Raw genomic sequence first — 14,936 nt, forward strand, 5'->3', positions numbered from 1 at the left:
AGGAATGTAGGTTGGGGGCAGTGACACACATGCATACACACACCAACCCCATCAAGAATCTACTGAATTGATCTGGTTAGATCCTCAAAGACTCATGGCAGAGAACCCAAGACAGTGTTTCTCAAATGTAAGGTTTATGTACTTCTTGAGCCCCGCATGGACACTCAATGTCTTCCAACCTACTACAAACCCAGGCTTCTTCCACCCCCAGGAAAGCAGTGGGCTCACCTCTGCTGGTTACACAGGGGCTGGGAACAGACATTTGTGTCCACAGCACAGGAGAGCGATGGTACTTACGGTCATTGCTGAAGTCATCGACTAATATGATTTCCTGGAGGAGATTCATGGGGGTGCGGTTTAATATGCTGTGAGATTGAAAGAGGAAAGATCATTATGACTTCCAGCGGCAAATACACGTATCAACCTGAGCTTTAAATAGACGCCATTGCATTTGAAGAATAAAACTCAGAACAATCGAAGAGCTTTGTCCAGTCACACTGCTCACCTGTGAGCCACTGGGATACAACTCTGCTGTGTCTTAGTGAATGTTACCACCACCCACCTAGCACCCAGAGATCCAGTGCCACCCTCAATGACCCTCCCTCTCCCCGAAATCCTGCATCACATCAGTGACCAAGACGTGCTGGTTTTCCTTGAAAAATATCACTCAAATCACCTTCACCTCTTATACCTCCAACCTGATCCAACCGCTTTTGCCTGTTTTTTTTTTCAGTAGCCTGACCTGTCAGGCCATCCTCCCGTGACCTCCAGAGTGAGCTTTCTGAAGCATAGATCTGATCTCTGATCGTGTGATTTTCTTCACTAATGCAAGTACATAGGTTGACAAAAGGCTCCCCACAATCTACACCCCAAACCCTCAGCACGCTCTTCAAGGCTTTTCCTGACCTGAATCCCTCTTTCCAGCCTCCTCACGCCCAGTGCCTTTATCTGGAGACATCCTGCTTGTCACAACCGGGGGCCATTCTCCTACCGCTGCCACAGCGTGAAATGCCCCTCCTGTGCCACAAGGATCCATTCAAATGTCACTTCCTCTCTAGCGTCTTTCCAAGCCACTTAGTGAGAATGAACTGTTTCCTCCTCTGGGGTCCCTCAGCTGTTTGTATCTGAAGCTTCCTGCAGCTCTCACGCCAGCCTGACTTCAAGGGCTGGTTTTGTTGGCCCATCAAAATGGCCATGTCCCCGGCGGCAGGGGCCTTGTCAAGCTACTGTCTGTACCGCCAGAGTCCAGCTGTGCCTTGGCCCGTGACCATTCACTCCATTTAGTGCACACCTACTATGTGCTGGGCGCTGGGTATATGATGAGGATCAAAGGAGATGTGAGCTCTGTGAGAAGCTTGTGGTCTAGGAGCTACTTACTATAGGCTGTGTAATCTTGGGCAGGTTACTTTACTGCTCTGTGCAGTAAAGTATTCCCATCTGTATAACAGGGATAATAATAGTACCTATCATTCACAGGGCTGTTGGGAGAATTAAAGGAGAATGTTTCTAAAACATTTAGCACAGTGTCTTCTGACAACAGTGATAAAAATTATAGCAATTATTACTGTTTTGTGCATCAGTGGTGATTTTTTTTTGTGTGTGTGTGGTATGCGGGCCTCTCACTGCTGTGGCCTCTCCCGTTGCGGAGCACAGGCTCCGGACACGCAGGCTCAGCGGCCATGGTTCACGGGCCCAGCTGCTCCGCAGCATGTGGGATCTTCCCAGATCGGGGCACGAACCCGTGTCTCCTGAATCGGCAGGCGGACTCTCAACCACTGCGCCACCAGGGAAGCCCCAGTGGTGATTTTTGAATTGACCTCATTTCCTCTCCTGTGCTGTGGATCTGTACCCACAGGGCAAGGTTAGGTTTCTGTGTTCATTCTGGGTTTCAGGCCTGAGATGGCTGGATCCTGCTTCTCCTGAACATGCCAAACTGCATGGTTCCTCAGAAACATTCCTGGGCCACACCACCCTCCGTGGGGCACCCAATGTCCTGCGTGTACTGAGGACGGGGTTCAGATGGGCGCTAGCGGAGGCGTGTGTGCACCTAAGTCCTGTTTCTGGTGAGCTGTCCTTTCGAAGCAGGATGCAGAGACTTTCCAGGAGGAGAACTTCGCCTGGAGCTACTTTTATTTATGAAACCTTAGTTCTCACCGTGGCAACTAGTGTGAGGGGGAGAGAGGAACCCTGACCCCAAGCCCTGAGCCCGCTGTTGGGAGGTGGGGACAGGGAGGGGAGGGAACCCTCGCCACAATCATCCGAAAGGAAACACACCAAACCCAACAACCAGCCCTCTAATCAGAGAGGGATGGGGAGAGCGAGGCTGAGAGAGAGGGAAAAGTTGCTGGAAGAATACCCTCTAATGAGGCTTGATTACGGCTGTAGCTCCTGCACGCGATCTCCCCAAATCCCTGCTGGCTCTTTGAAATTCAAGAGTTCTCTTCTGTGAACATCAAAAGGTAAATCGCATGCAGCTCTGTGCTGGCTGAACTGAGAGATGATTAGCGAATAAAAAATGTCCAGGGTTTAAAAAAGAAAAAAAAAAAAAGAATGAAATCGTCAGCGGTAAGTGCTAATTACACCATTTCCTGGTGACACCTGGCTGGTTTTGCTCCTCTAAACAGAGCAATTGGAGTGATGGTAGGGGCACCGAAAAAGTGGCTCGGGGCTGGGAGGGCCTGGGGTGGCTGGAGAAGGAGACAGGTCAAGTCCAGCCCAGGGGACCTGGCTCGGCCCAGATGGTCCCCCTGGGTCCTCTCTTCTGCACACCCCACCCTCATCCCCTGGACCCTGGTGGCTTCCATCTCCCTCCTTTGGTCTCACCAGTTTTCTGCCAGGACAGCTCACCAGTCCCTCCACAGCCAAGCCGACCCTCCCTTTCCTCCAGGGCCCGGCTTTTTCCTTGCTTCACCCCCACTGCACTGTTCTGCACCCTTTCCTTTCACAGCCTCGCAGGGGAGTGAGCACTCGCCTCATGGGCGCATCGGGGGCGTCACTCGTCCTGGGAGTTATCCTAGAACTGAGTCTCCTATCCACAGCTCGCTCTCTGCCAGAGGGCGGCTGCCAGCAGCGTCTATACCTTCTGCCCACCGCGTCCTAACCATGGGGCCCCCCGGAGCCCCCTGAGAGATGGCAGGTACAGCAGCGTGGGAGGCCAGGCAGCCTCTACCATCTAATACTATGCGATCCTGAGCAAGACACCGGGCAGGTGTCAGCCTTCATTTCCATCTGTAATTACATCTTCCTTGCAAAGGCAGGTGATGTTTATACTTGACCTACTTCACAGGCTATTGTGTGTATGAAATGAGGAAATGTATTTGAAATTGCTTTGTGAACTGCACGGGGCCATAGGCAGGCAGCGTTTATCAGACGTTCCATAAGTACCAGTCGAATGAAGACCTGGGGCCGGTTGACAGTTGAGTTTAGTCGTTCTGGAGTCAGACCGACTTGGGTTCGAGTGCTGTGTCTGCGTATCTGCTATTCACTAACCGGAGAGCTTCAGGAAGTACTGAACTGTCCGCACAACTGCCTCAGCCACAGAAGAGGAGCTTAGCACCCTGCCTGGTGCCCAGCAGCTGCTTCCAGAATCTGAGGATTGATAATAATGATGATGCTGGTTCTCAATGTGTGATCCCAGAACCAGGAGCATCACTATCACCTGGGGACCTGTTAGAACTGCAAAGTCTTGGGCCCCACTCTAGACCTACTGAGTTGCGATATGTGGGGACGGGGCCCAAGAAACCATGTTTTAACGAGCCCTCCAGGGGATTCTGATGCCTGCTCAAGCTTGAGAGCCACAGCATCAGAACCCTGCTGCCTACCGGGCTGGGGGTGCTTCATGGCACCTGCTGTCACCTACCCAGGCTCACTCTGTGCCAGGCACTGTTCCAAGGCCTTTACCTACCTGAAGTCGTTCACTCCTCTCCACAATCATGTGAGGCAGTTATTACCAGTATTCCTTGTTTGGCAGAAAAGGAAACTGAGGCAGAGAGGTGAAGGAGGTGCCCGAGGTCCCACAGCTGCTAAGGGCAGAGTGGGCAAATCTGGCCCCAGGGTCCAATTTCTTAACCACCTGAATCTGAGAGACTGCTCCTCTCAATCTAGGTTATTACCAAAAGCCACAGCAAGGAGATTCAAGATATAAACTGGCCAGTCAGCATGCTCCAGAGCCCCCCTGGGAGGCAGGGGGCCAGAGGATGCTCCCAAAGAAGGGGGTGGCCCTGGGCCTCACATATGCACAGGGTCTCGTGGCAACACCAGTCCAGATAAGCCATTCTTCAGGGCTTTTCTCAGTCCTTACGTGAGAAAAGTCCCCTAACTCATCAAGGCTGCGACTCTCTCTCCCTCCCCCCATCACCCACTGCATCATGCCTCTGCCTGGCTCTGAGTGCCCCCATGTGTGCCTTCCCCCACCTCCCATCCCCGGCTAATGCAGGAGCTTGGGCAGGGATGGGCAGAGGGACCAAGGCCTGGCCAGGCGCTGCAGGGAGGGGCGAGAGGGCAACTCGGTCCTTCCCAGGTCCTCAAGCATCCTTCCCTTGCCAGAGCCTGGAGGAAAGCCATGAGAATTCTAGAAAGTTAAAGATGAAAAGACGCCTTAGAAAAGATCCTTTCATCAACAACAAAAGTGAGATAGGAAGTGCTCTTCATTCAATTCTCTCTCAGTGGCTAGCGATTTATTTGTGCAACAGGATAGGGAGTAAAAGGGAGGTACGGATTCCCAAGGCAAATGACACCTGGCCACGGAATTTCCTAGAAGTGATCTTCTTGCCTCCACCCCTAAAATTCACTTCCGCCCTGCCTGCTAATGATGTTAATGCCCGTCTGGTCATACCTGGCTCTCAAGCCCTAATTCTGCTGTTTTCATGTATCACACTTGGGTCTGAGCCAGGGGCCTGGCTCACTCTGAAGTTCCTGAGAGGCAGGAAAGAGGTCCTGAGCTCTCTCAGCAAAGTGCCCAGCAGAATTTGGGGTACAGTCTGGCACTTCATGGGGCCTTCTGAAGAGCATGGTGTTGATGGGCCCCAAGTCCCCTTCAGAGTGCAGGACACCAGGGCCTCAGGGGAAGCCCTCCGTCAGGTTGGCAGACAGAGGCGCTGGGGCTGCACCCCTACTGCTCCCCACTTCCACCCAGGAAGTCAGAAACCCGAATCCTGGCTCCTGTGCTTCCCAGCTCTGTGGACTTGGCCTCTGTTCACTACGTACACCTGGACTTCACAAGGTTCGATGGGGCTCCAACTGAAGTGAGAGATAAAATGTGTTCTGTGGGGCTTCCCTGGTGGCACAGTGGTTGAGAGTCCGCCTGCCGATGCAGGGGACACGGGTTCGTGCCCTGGTCCGGGAAGATCCCACATGCCGCGGAGCCGCTGGGCCCGTGAGCCGTGGCCACTGAGCCTGCGTGTCCGGAGCCTGTGCTCCACAGAGGGAGAGGCCACAACAGTGAGAGGCCCGCGTACAGCAAAAAAAAAAAAAAAAAGTGTTCTGTGGACCATAAAGCTCAGCATACATTTAATATGTTAATATTATTATCATAAAGTACCATTATTACTATTATAAAGAGATGGAGAAGCAGCAGGAAGAGAATGAGAAATATGTCTTAGAGCTGAGAGGGATGAGTCTGAGGGCAGCAGCTGAAGTGCCCCCGAGAACATAAACACAGTGTAAGGAAAGCATGGGGGACCTGGGGTCCCTACATTATAATGGCCCCCAAATGTCCCAGGGTAATGTCTTCTTATGGGAAATGTGATAGAACTTGAAACGTGAAAGACTTCTCTATCACCATCATTACAGATGTGGCTAATGACCTGTCCAAGGTCACAAGGCAAGGAAGTGGTAGGGTGGGGACTTGACCCAGGTCTTCAGACTCCAAGTGTGGTGCCTTTTTAGGTACCCCAGAGCCTCTTTTCTTTTTTTTTTTTTTTTTGCGGTATGCGGGCCTCTCACTGTTGTGGCCTCTCCCGTTGCGGAGCACAGGCTCCGGATGCACAGGCCCAGCGGCCATGGCTCACGGGCCCAGCCGCTCCGCGGCATATGGGATCCTCCCAGACCGGGGCACGAACCCGTATCCCCTGCATCGGCAGGCGGACTCTCAACCACTGCGCCACCAGGGAGGCCCCTATTTTCTTTTGAGAGCTCACTAGCTGTGCAGATACAGGGATGGCTGCTCTGTGCCAGCACAGTCTCAGTCCTTTACCTGAATTAACCAAAGCAGCTCTATGCCACAGGACTAATTATTATGCCACAGGGAGGTTAGGTAGGACATGAATAAGATGCAGGCCTTACCCGTCAGGAGTTCATTGAGGAGTACATCTGGGAAAAATGCATTAAGTGCTAGAGTAGAGATGTGCAGAGATCAGCCCAGAAGAAGGCCCTGATGGTGTGTCTGTGTGTCTGTGTGTGTGTGTCTGTGTCTGTGTGTGCGCGCGCGTGTGTTGAGGGGGATGGAGGTGCGTGGCATCAGAAGACTCCTCCAAGGAGAAGAGGTCAGCCTGGAAGGCAAGGAGTCTCTCTTGGATGCTCTTGGCAGACCCGAGTTCTAATCCCAGACTGATGCTGGGGGTGAAGGATGTACTCAGCCTCTCGGGGCCCCGGCTTCCTCATCAGCTGTGAAAATGAGAACTCATGTTCTAGAGGCAGTCTACTTAGTGGTTAAGGGCAAGTGCTCTGGGACCAAGTCCTCTATGACTTCCAGTGACCTTCTGTAAGTAACCCGATGCCTCAGGCCTCTATCCTTCCTCCTGTATAATGGGATAATAGCCGCCCTCATAGGAGCGTGAGGAGTGACTACTAGCAGATGCATGTGGAGTGTGCTGAACAGTGCCTGGCAGGTACTTAGAAACACTTGAACTGGTCCCCCTCTCCACGCGGGCAGACATGCCCTCACCAAGTGCCAGCCTGGAAGGCTGACAGACGGGAAGGCTCTTACCTGCGGATGGTTCTGAGCAGGGTGGAGCGGGCCTCGTTGTGGAAGGTGATGATGATGCTGGTGGGAGGGAGGTCCGTACAGTACCCCAGCAGGGTGCATCTGGGGAAGGCAAGGCAGCGGGACAAGAAGACCTTTAGAGACAAAGCAGATCTCAAGGGCTGGAACCAAGGGCATCACTGGTGTGGACAGATGCCTGGTGTCTGGTGGGGTCCCCTCCAGCTGCACAGCACTGTGTAAGACCCCAGGGCCTCACCTGGCCCTACGGGGGAGTCCAGGAAGCTCCGAGAATGATTAGAGCTGAGTCTCCCACCACCTCGGGGGAACTTGGGCTTGGAGTCGAATTAAGTTGAAGTACAGAACATAAATGCAGGATTTCCCGCGTGCCTGGGTTACAGCACATAGTTCCTGGTAGCCACATAGTTCCCCGAGCCTTGGGCTCTGCTGCCCAGTCTGTGTCCATCCCAGCCTGCCAAGGCCTCATTGTGTTCTGGGCCAGCAGCTCCAGCCCACCACACCATGCTGACCCCTGACTTCCGGCCACACACACCGAAATCTGGCATATTTAAAGAGGCAGAGCCCTAAAACCCAGCATTCACAGGAAAACCCCATCTTGAAAAAGCATTCATTTCCCCATGTCCAGGATCATTTTGTATGACAATTACATCTGGGGTAATATCAATTTAATACCTCACTGCAAGCGAAAATTATAGCCCGCAGCCCGAAAATTACTATAATAATGGAAATAAACCCACCAAGTGAGGCTGGGGCCACCAGGGGCGATCCTGGGTAAATGCTGCCTCCTGTTTCTCGCTGTTCCAGGGGTGTTAAACGAGGAAGTAAATAACAGATGTTTGGTGAGTCAAACATTTCCTCTCCTCATTTTCTGATTTCTTCCTAGGCTTAGGGCTTTCTTGGGGCTTTTAACTTGGGGTCCAGAGACCCAAGGATGGACTTCAAGGGGACTGTGAGCCCTCTGGTGTTGTTTGCAAACTTGTATACACAAATGTGTTTTTATTCTCTTCCCTGGGAAGATGGTTCATAGCTTTCAGTAGATTCTCAAAGAAGTCTGTGGCCTGAAACACTTAAGAACCTCAATCCTAGGCCAATGGGCATGACGTCCCTTTGGCCTAATAATTCTGAACACTTTTTCCTACAAGAGCAAACCCTGAATAAGAGGACTTACACAGACAAGGCAGGGCTGTTGTGCTCAGGACCTGAGTACAGACTGGGATGGGTCAGCCACGAGGAGCTAAGCATTGGGAGAGGAAGGCCCCAGGGGAAGAGACAGTGGAAAGGCTGGTCATGACCTTCAGGCCTGCCTGTGCTCCCCCCACAGAGACAACTTCTCACCGCATCACGTCAGCTCCACCTACTAATAAATCCCCACCCCCTGAACCCACCTCTCCTTTCTAGTCCCCCATGGGCCCGGCTCAGAGAGTCTTTACTCCTTGGGGGATTCCTGCAGCAGTCTCCTGATCAGTCACCTTGCCTCCACCCTCTGCCCCTGACAGTCATGTCCAGTCTACCACAAAGCTCTGCCCAGGTCTTCCTCTGGCTTGAAGCCTTCAGTGGCTCCTGATATAGAAAGTCCAAACTCCCTATCACAGCCTTCAAGACCTTCCACAATTGCAACTTCATATGCTGCCATAACTTTCTGTCACTGCTCTATTACCTCTGCATGGAGCAGTGTCCGTTCTCTTTTCTCCACCTGATGAACTCCTACTCATCCTTCAAGACCCAGAGCAAATATCTCTTGTCTGCAAAGGCGTTCCATACTCCCCCAGATAGGTAATGACCTGTGCTTTGTGCTCCCATAATTTTGTACATATCTCTCTCCTGGCACTTCTCAAGATGGACTATCTCCCCCACTTGACTACGAGTTCCTCTAGGGAAGGATCCTTATCTATCTCCATGTCCCTAGAACAAGAGATAAGTATATCAGATGCCCATTCATGGAGAAAGAGAGAAAGAAATTCAGGAAATGCATTCCTAGGTCAGCTGATGACTTAGCCTTTTATGCTTTTAAAAGGGGAGGTAGCCAGCCTCCCAGATGGCTTCCAGTGATTCTCAACTACTGGTCTTAGTATAGTTCTGTCCCTCACTGAATCAGGGCTAGCTTACAGGACTAATAGAATATGATGGAAGTGACAGTGTGGGACTTCTAAGGCGAAATCATAAAAGCACCGAAGACTCTGCCTTGGCCACTTGGAGGGAAGCCAGCTGCCATGCCGTTAGGACACTCAAGCAGCCCTGTGGAGTGATGCTGACGTGTGTTGGAACTGAGGTCTCCTGCCCACGGCCAGCACCAACTTGCCAGACACAGGAATGAGCTCCCCTGGAAGTGAGTCCACCAGCTCTAGTCAAGCCTTCAGATGACGGCAGCTCTAGCAGCTGCAAGCCTGAACCGCCCAGCCAAGATGCACTGAATTCCTACCTCACAGAGACCATAAGGACAGTCAATGATTCCTGTTGTTTTAAGCCACTAAACTTTGGGGGTGATTTGTTGTGCATTAAATAACCATTATAAAAGAGGAGGAAAATGCCTTGAAATGGCCCCTAGTGAGAAGAGGCCTTGGACTTGCCTACCTTTGGATTCAGACCTGAGTCTGAGCTAGGAGCAGTGGGGAGGGAGGAGGGCCGGGGGCTGGCAGAGGTGGACTTGGGGGGGGGTGTCCCTCGATTGGTGTGCTGCAGGGTCCATGGGGGGCAAGAAGGGGCTGGGGGGGACCCAGGCAGAGGGGTAGGATAATCATCTGTCTCCTTATAGGAAGGTGATAAAGCAGAGAGCTTAGCAGAACCTCCCTGTCTCCATCAGAGACGGGGAGAGAAGACAGACGCGCAGGATGACTGAGAAGGCCGTGCTGCCAGGGCTGCACTGAGGGTCAGCCCTGGGCACTGCGCTGGAGACGGCGTCCCGTTCCACACCCTGGGCGGCGATGGGATCCCAAATCCCAGCTTTTATGAGCTAAGTTATTCGGGGGCAAGTTGGTGCAGGAGGTACTGGGAGTTACCCGCTTAGAGAGCTTTTGAGGATGGGGCCCCTTTTCCTGCCTTGGAGGCATCCAGCTGGGCGGCAGGTGTATGGCCGCACAGTGACGCAGCAGCATGCATGTGGCGCTGGGAAAGCAGAGGGAAGCCGACCTCCGCCCGGGGGCGGGGTGGGGGCGGGGGGGGTGAAGAAGGCTTCATGGAGGAGGAGGTACTGGATCTCACAGGGTGAGATAGGGATGGATGGACACAAACAGGGTACAGCATCCCCGTCACAGCATGGTTCTGGACCCACAGGTCGGATGCCCAGTGAGGTAGTTGGCAGAATACTGGCCCAGGGGTCTGGATACCACTGACCAGCTGCAAGACGGTGGGTAAACCACCCACCTCTGCAGGCTGCTGTGTGCTCATCTGTAAAACAGAGCTTGGGCCCAAGGCTCTCCTGCTAAAAGTTCCCAGAGCATCAGTAATCAGAAGCTTTGATCGTAGCTGACGTGCAATAAGCGTGGTTGATTTGAACGAAAGGCCATGAAGGCCATTCTGCAGCTGAGGCTCAACTGTGTGGCTGGACATCCAAATTTACTTTTCTAAGACTCAGTATCTTCATCTGGAAAGTGGAGACAACAACTTTTAACTTGTAGATTTTTCCCCCTAAATTATTAATATGTTAGGTAATAATAGATGCTTGACAAATAGTGACTATCATTATTATTATTATTATTATTTTTTGCGGTACGCAGGCCTCTCACTGTTGTGACCTCTCCCACCGTGGAGCATAGGCTCTGGACGCGCAGGCTCAGCGGCCACGGCTCACGGGCCCAGCTGCTCCGCGGCATGGGGGATCTTCCCGGACTGGGGCGCGATCCCGCGTCCCCTTCATCGGCAGGCGGACTCTCAACCACTGCGCCACCAGGGAAGCCCTATCATTATTTTTAACATCACGTTTAAATCTGCAGACTCCTCCTCCCATTGGGTGGAGCCAGATCTTGCACAGGCTGGAAAGGCATCCTTAGTGAGTGGTTCTGCCCTGACACCAGGTGAGGGGCACTGGGAGGCAAGAGGAGGTAAAGAGAGCATCAGTGTTAGAGACAGGAACCTGGGCTGTGACGTCGATGTGAATCCTGGATCTGCTGAAAACTGGCTGTGTGCCCTTGGGCACGTCCTTTACCTTCCCTGAGCCTCAGTGTTGTCACCTGTAAAATGAGGACAAATACCTCCCTTTCAGGCTTGTTTGTGGAGATTGCAGAGAATACAGGCAAAACACATGGTGTTTCATAGCTGCTGAGTAAATGGTGGTGAGAATTATTATTGTAATAATAATATCGCCTCCAGGCAACGTTCAATGCTTTTGGACAAGAACTACAAACTCAGAGTTCAGCCAAGGAAGGAAGGGGCTTGGAGATGGCCTAGTCCAACCTCCTAAAGTGGGCAGAACTTGGCCCAACAGGCGTCCATTGGCGCCTGGGCTGCTTTGCTCCTGGGCCTCAGCCCCCTCCAGCCTCCTGCTCCTGCAGGATAAAGGACAGGGGCTCTTCCTCGAGGCTGGGCAGAAATCCCATAAGCGCCTCCTGTGTGCACAGACCCAAGGGAGGGCAGGCCAGCAGGAGGTGGTGCATCACAGCTCTGAGGCACGGGCATCCCGGCTCCCGGCTCCCGGCACTGTCTTCCTCCTGCCCCTACTCTCAGCTCAGGGTGCCTGGACTCATCCTCCGTCTCCTCGGACCCTCACAACAGCCTCTGAGAACCCCTACTCCACAGATGAGAACAACTGAGGCTCAGGATCTCACTCAAGCTCACACACCTGGTGAGTGGCCGAGATGAGCTGCGTCCAGGTTCCGTGACTTCTAATGTGGTAGTTGTCCCTACCATCCACTGTGAACTTAACCTGGTTAAGGCACAGGAGCCCGAGGGGACGGGGCCCACCTGCCCGAGCCCTGCGCATGAGCCACCTGCCCTTCAAGGCCCAGGGGGGCTGCAGTCCCACTTGGAGGCGAGCCCTGGGCACTGGCAGCAACAAGGCCAAGGGGCCAGGAAAAATCCTTAAAACAGGCCACTGTGGGGACTCAGAATGTGCGTGGGCTTCCTGTGAGAGGATCTAAAAGATTCATCAAACAGCAAGATCTGTTAGGGGCACCAGGGGAATGGAAAAAGCTGCCAACACTGAGATCTGGCGCTGGCAGATGGACGAGAAACATGTTTATAATTTATTAAAGATTCAGGGGTTTTACTGGAGAGAAGAGCTAGCGAGCAGGAAAGATGGGTGTGAGGGTGCAACCAGGAGGAAGGGCGGGACCACCGCTGTGTGCAGAGACAGATGCCAGCCCTGGGCTGCTGTCCCGATCGCCACAGCAGCTCCTGGATAATGCGTGCTCCTCTGAGCTGATTCTCCACCTGTAGTTTCCTTTTTCACTTTTCATTTTTTAAAGAAAGATTCAACTGACTTAATTTCTCCAAGTTCTGGTGGGTCTCACAGTGCTTCCTAACCATCCATTTCTTGAGTGTTCAGTGTGATTTATTGGCCGAGGATGCTTCCAGAGAGGTGTTCTGAGATGCTAACCCCTGGCACGGGCTCAGAGCTTCCTCTTCCATCTCTTTCCATCTCTCCACCAGCCAATCACTGCTCTGCTGCCTACCCTGCCTCATCCCTGCACCTGAGCAGGTGCCAAGCGGGGATGTTAGAAACACCCCAAGTGAGGATTGCTGTCAGTTGTCACAGAACTGTAATGCTGTGCACATGCCTTTTATTTTATTGCACAAGCTCATTAAACTGGCAGCAGCCTGTAAACAGAGTGTTATGATGATGATTATCATTCCCATTTTAGCACTGGGCAGCAGGGAGAAAAGATGTGGTCATAAATTAGAAACATTTGGGGGCTACCCTGGTGGCGCAGTGGTTGAGAGTCCGCCTGCCGATGCAGGGGACACGGGTTTGTGCCCCGGTCCGGGAAGATCCCACATGCCGCGGAGCGGCTGGGCCCGTGAGCCATGGCCGCTGAGCCTGCGCGTCCGGAGCCTGTGCTCCGCAACGGGAGAGGCCACAACAGTGAGAGGCCCGCGTACCGCAAAAAAAAAAAAAAAAAAAATTAGAAACATTTGGGATTTTATTCTCGAGTGTGAAAACAGGAGGGAGTGATGGAGAGACAGATCCGGTAACTCTGAAGCAGAGAGCACAGCATAATAATTATTATCACTAAAATGTCCAGAACTGACAATGGCTCTGTGTCTAGGAGGCAAACTCTCTAAGGGGGGACTCTGGCACCCAGAGGGGAGGCTGAGGGCAGTTAGAAAAAGGGGAAGGTCACGCAAATATGCAGCATGACACAGTGGAAATCAGGCCTGGGGTGGGACACACTGGGCCAACCCTTTGCCACTCGGGAGCTGGGCAGCGACTTCCTTGATGAAATTATCCACCTCAGGGAAGGTTTGTTTGTTTGTTTTTTAACATCTTTACTGGAGTATAATTGCTCGACAATGGTGTGTTAGTTTCCACTTTATAACAAAGTGAATCAGTTACACATACACATGTTCCCATATCTCTTCCCTCTTACGTCTCCCTCCCTCCCACCCTCTCTATCCCACCCCTCTAGGTGGTCACAAAGCACCGAGCTGATTTCCCTGTGCTATGCGGCTGCTTCCCACTAGCTATCTATTTTACATTTGGTAGTGTATATATGTCCATGCCACTCTCTCACTTTGTCACAGCTTACCCTTCCCCCTCCCCGTATGCTCAAGTCCATTCTCTAGTAAGTCTGTGTCTTTATCCCCGTCTTGCCCCTAGGTTCTTTATGACCCTTTTTTTTCTTAGATTCCATATATATGTGTTAGCATATGGTATTTGTTTTTTTCTTTCTGACTTACTTCACTCTGTATGACAGACTCTAGGTCCATCCACCTCATTACAAATAACTCAGTTTTGTTTCTTTTATGGCTGAGTAATATTCCACTGTGTATATGTGCCACATCTTTATCCATTCATCTGTCGATGGACACTTAGGTTGCTTCCATGTCCTGGCTATTGTAAACAGAGCTGCAGTGAACATTGTGGTACTTGACTCTTTTTGAATTATGGTTTTCTCAGGGTATATGCCCAGTAGTGGGATTGCTGGGTCATATGGTAGTTCTACTTTTAGTTTTTTAAGGAACCTCCATACTGTTCTCCATAGTGGCTGTATCTATTTACATTCCCACCAACAGTACAAGAGGGTTCCCTTTTCTCCACACCCTCTCCAGCATTTATTGTTTTTAAACGACTACTTAGTGACCCCTGCTGCCAGGCACTGTCCTGAGCACCTCGCATATTTAAGGTTCATAAATAGCCCTGTGGGAGGGGCCACTGTTTAATGGATTCACTCAGGAGGAGACTGAGGCACAGGGAGGTTAAGTAACTCACTGCAGCTAGTGAGCCCAGGCCTGCTGCACATCCTTGTCACCAAGCCACCACCTCTCCGTGCCAGCACCATTCCAGGCATCCAGGTATCCATAGCTGCCGTCTGTCCCCTAGGTGTACTCTGGGCCCTGCACACCGTGTGGACCCCTGGGCTCACACTCGATCACCACCCCCAAGGAGCAGCTTCTACCAAGCTCTAGAACCCAGCAGGGAGGGACAGGCTGCCTGCCGTTCCTGGGTAGTGACAAGAAGACTGGGACACTGCTGGCTGAGCCGCCACAGGAACATCCTAACAGGGGCTCCCACTTATGCCCAGATGGAGACTGAAAGGGTGGGCACAGGGTGATTTCAACGAGGCCCTGGGAGGCGCGTGAACCTGTTTTTAAGCAGAAAGCTGCAGTTTGTCCCTCCGATTCCCACAGGTCCAGAGCCTGCTCCAGAGGCCAGACCAGACATAGAAAACGAAGGGGTTATCTTCTCCACGTGCCATTTGCCTGAACTCTACAGCTACAAAGGCCAAGGGAAATAGGCATAAGCTGTAAAGCGGGGGTAAGGTAGGGCTAGTTTCCTGGGAGAACACTGTCCCCAAGGGAGTGACGACCTGGATTCCCTGCAGGTGGGTGGGGCACAGCCTTT

The 14,936-nt window shown here is 52.3% G+C and overlaps 1 protein-coding gene across 1 annotated transcript in view; it reads right to left on the reverse strand.

Annotated features, from left to right (window-relative positions):
- GALNT14 (polypeptide N-acetylgalactosaminyltransferase 14) overlaps positions 1 to 14,936 on the reverse strand; it is a gene marked incomplete at its 5' end in the record, with an annotated part of 209,715 nt that overhangs the window by 47,537 nt on the left and 147,242 nt on the right. The window contains 2 exons of the mRNA XM_082642359.1: positions 298 to 365; positions 6,926 to 7,024. Coding sequence (XP_082498485.1) covers positions 298 to 365; positions 6,926 to 7,024 — 167 coding nt within the window. The remainder of the gene's footprint in view (positions 1 to 297; positions 366 to 6,925; positions 7,025 to 14,936) is intronic.

Source organism: Mesoplodon mirus (genome assembly GCF_964341445.2).
Source record: "Mesoplodon mirus genome assembly, chromosome: 14".
NCBI classification, from domain to species: domain Eukaryota; kingdom Metazoa; phylum Chordata; class Mammalia; order Artiodactyla; family Ziphiidae; genus Mesoplodon; species Mesoplodon mirus.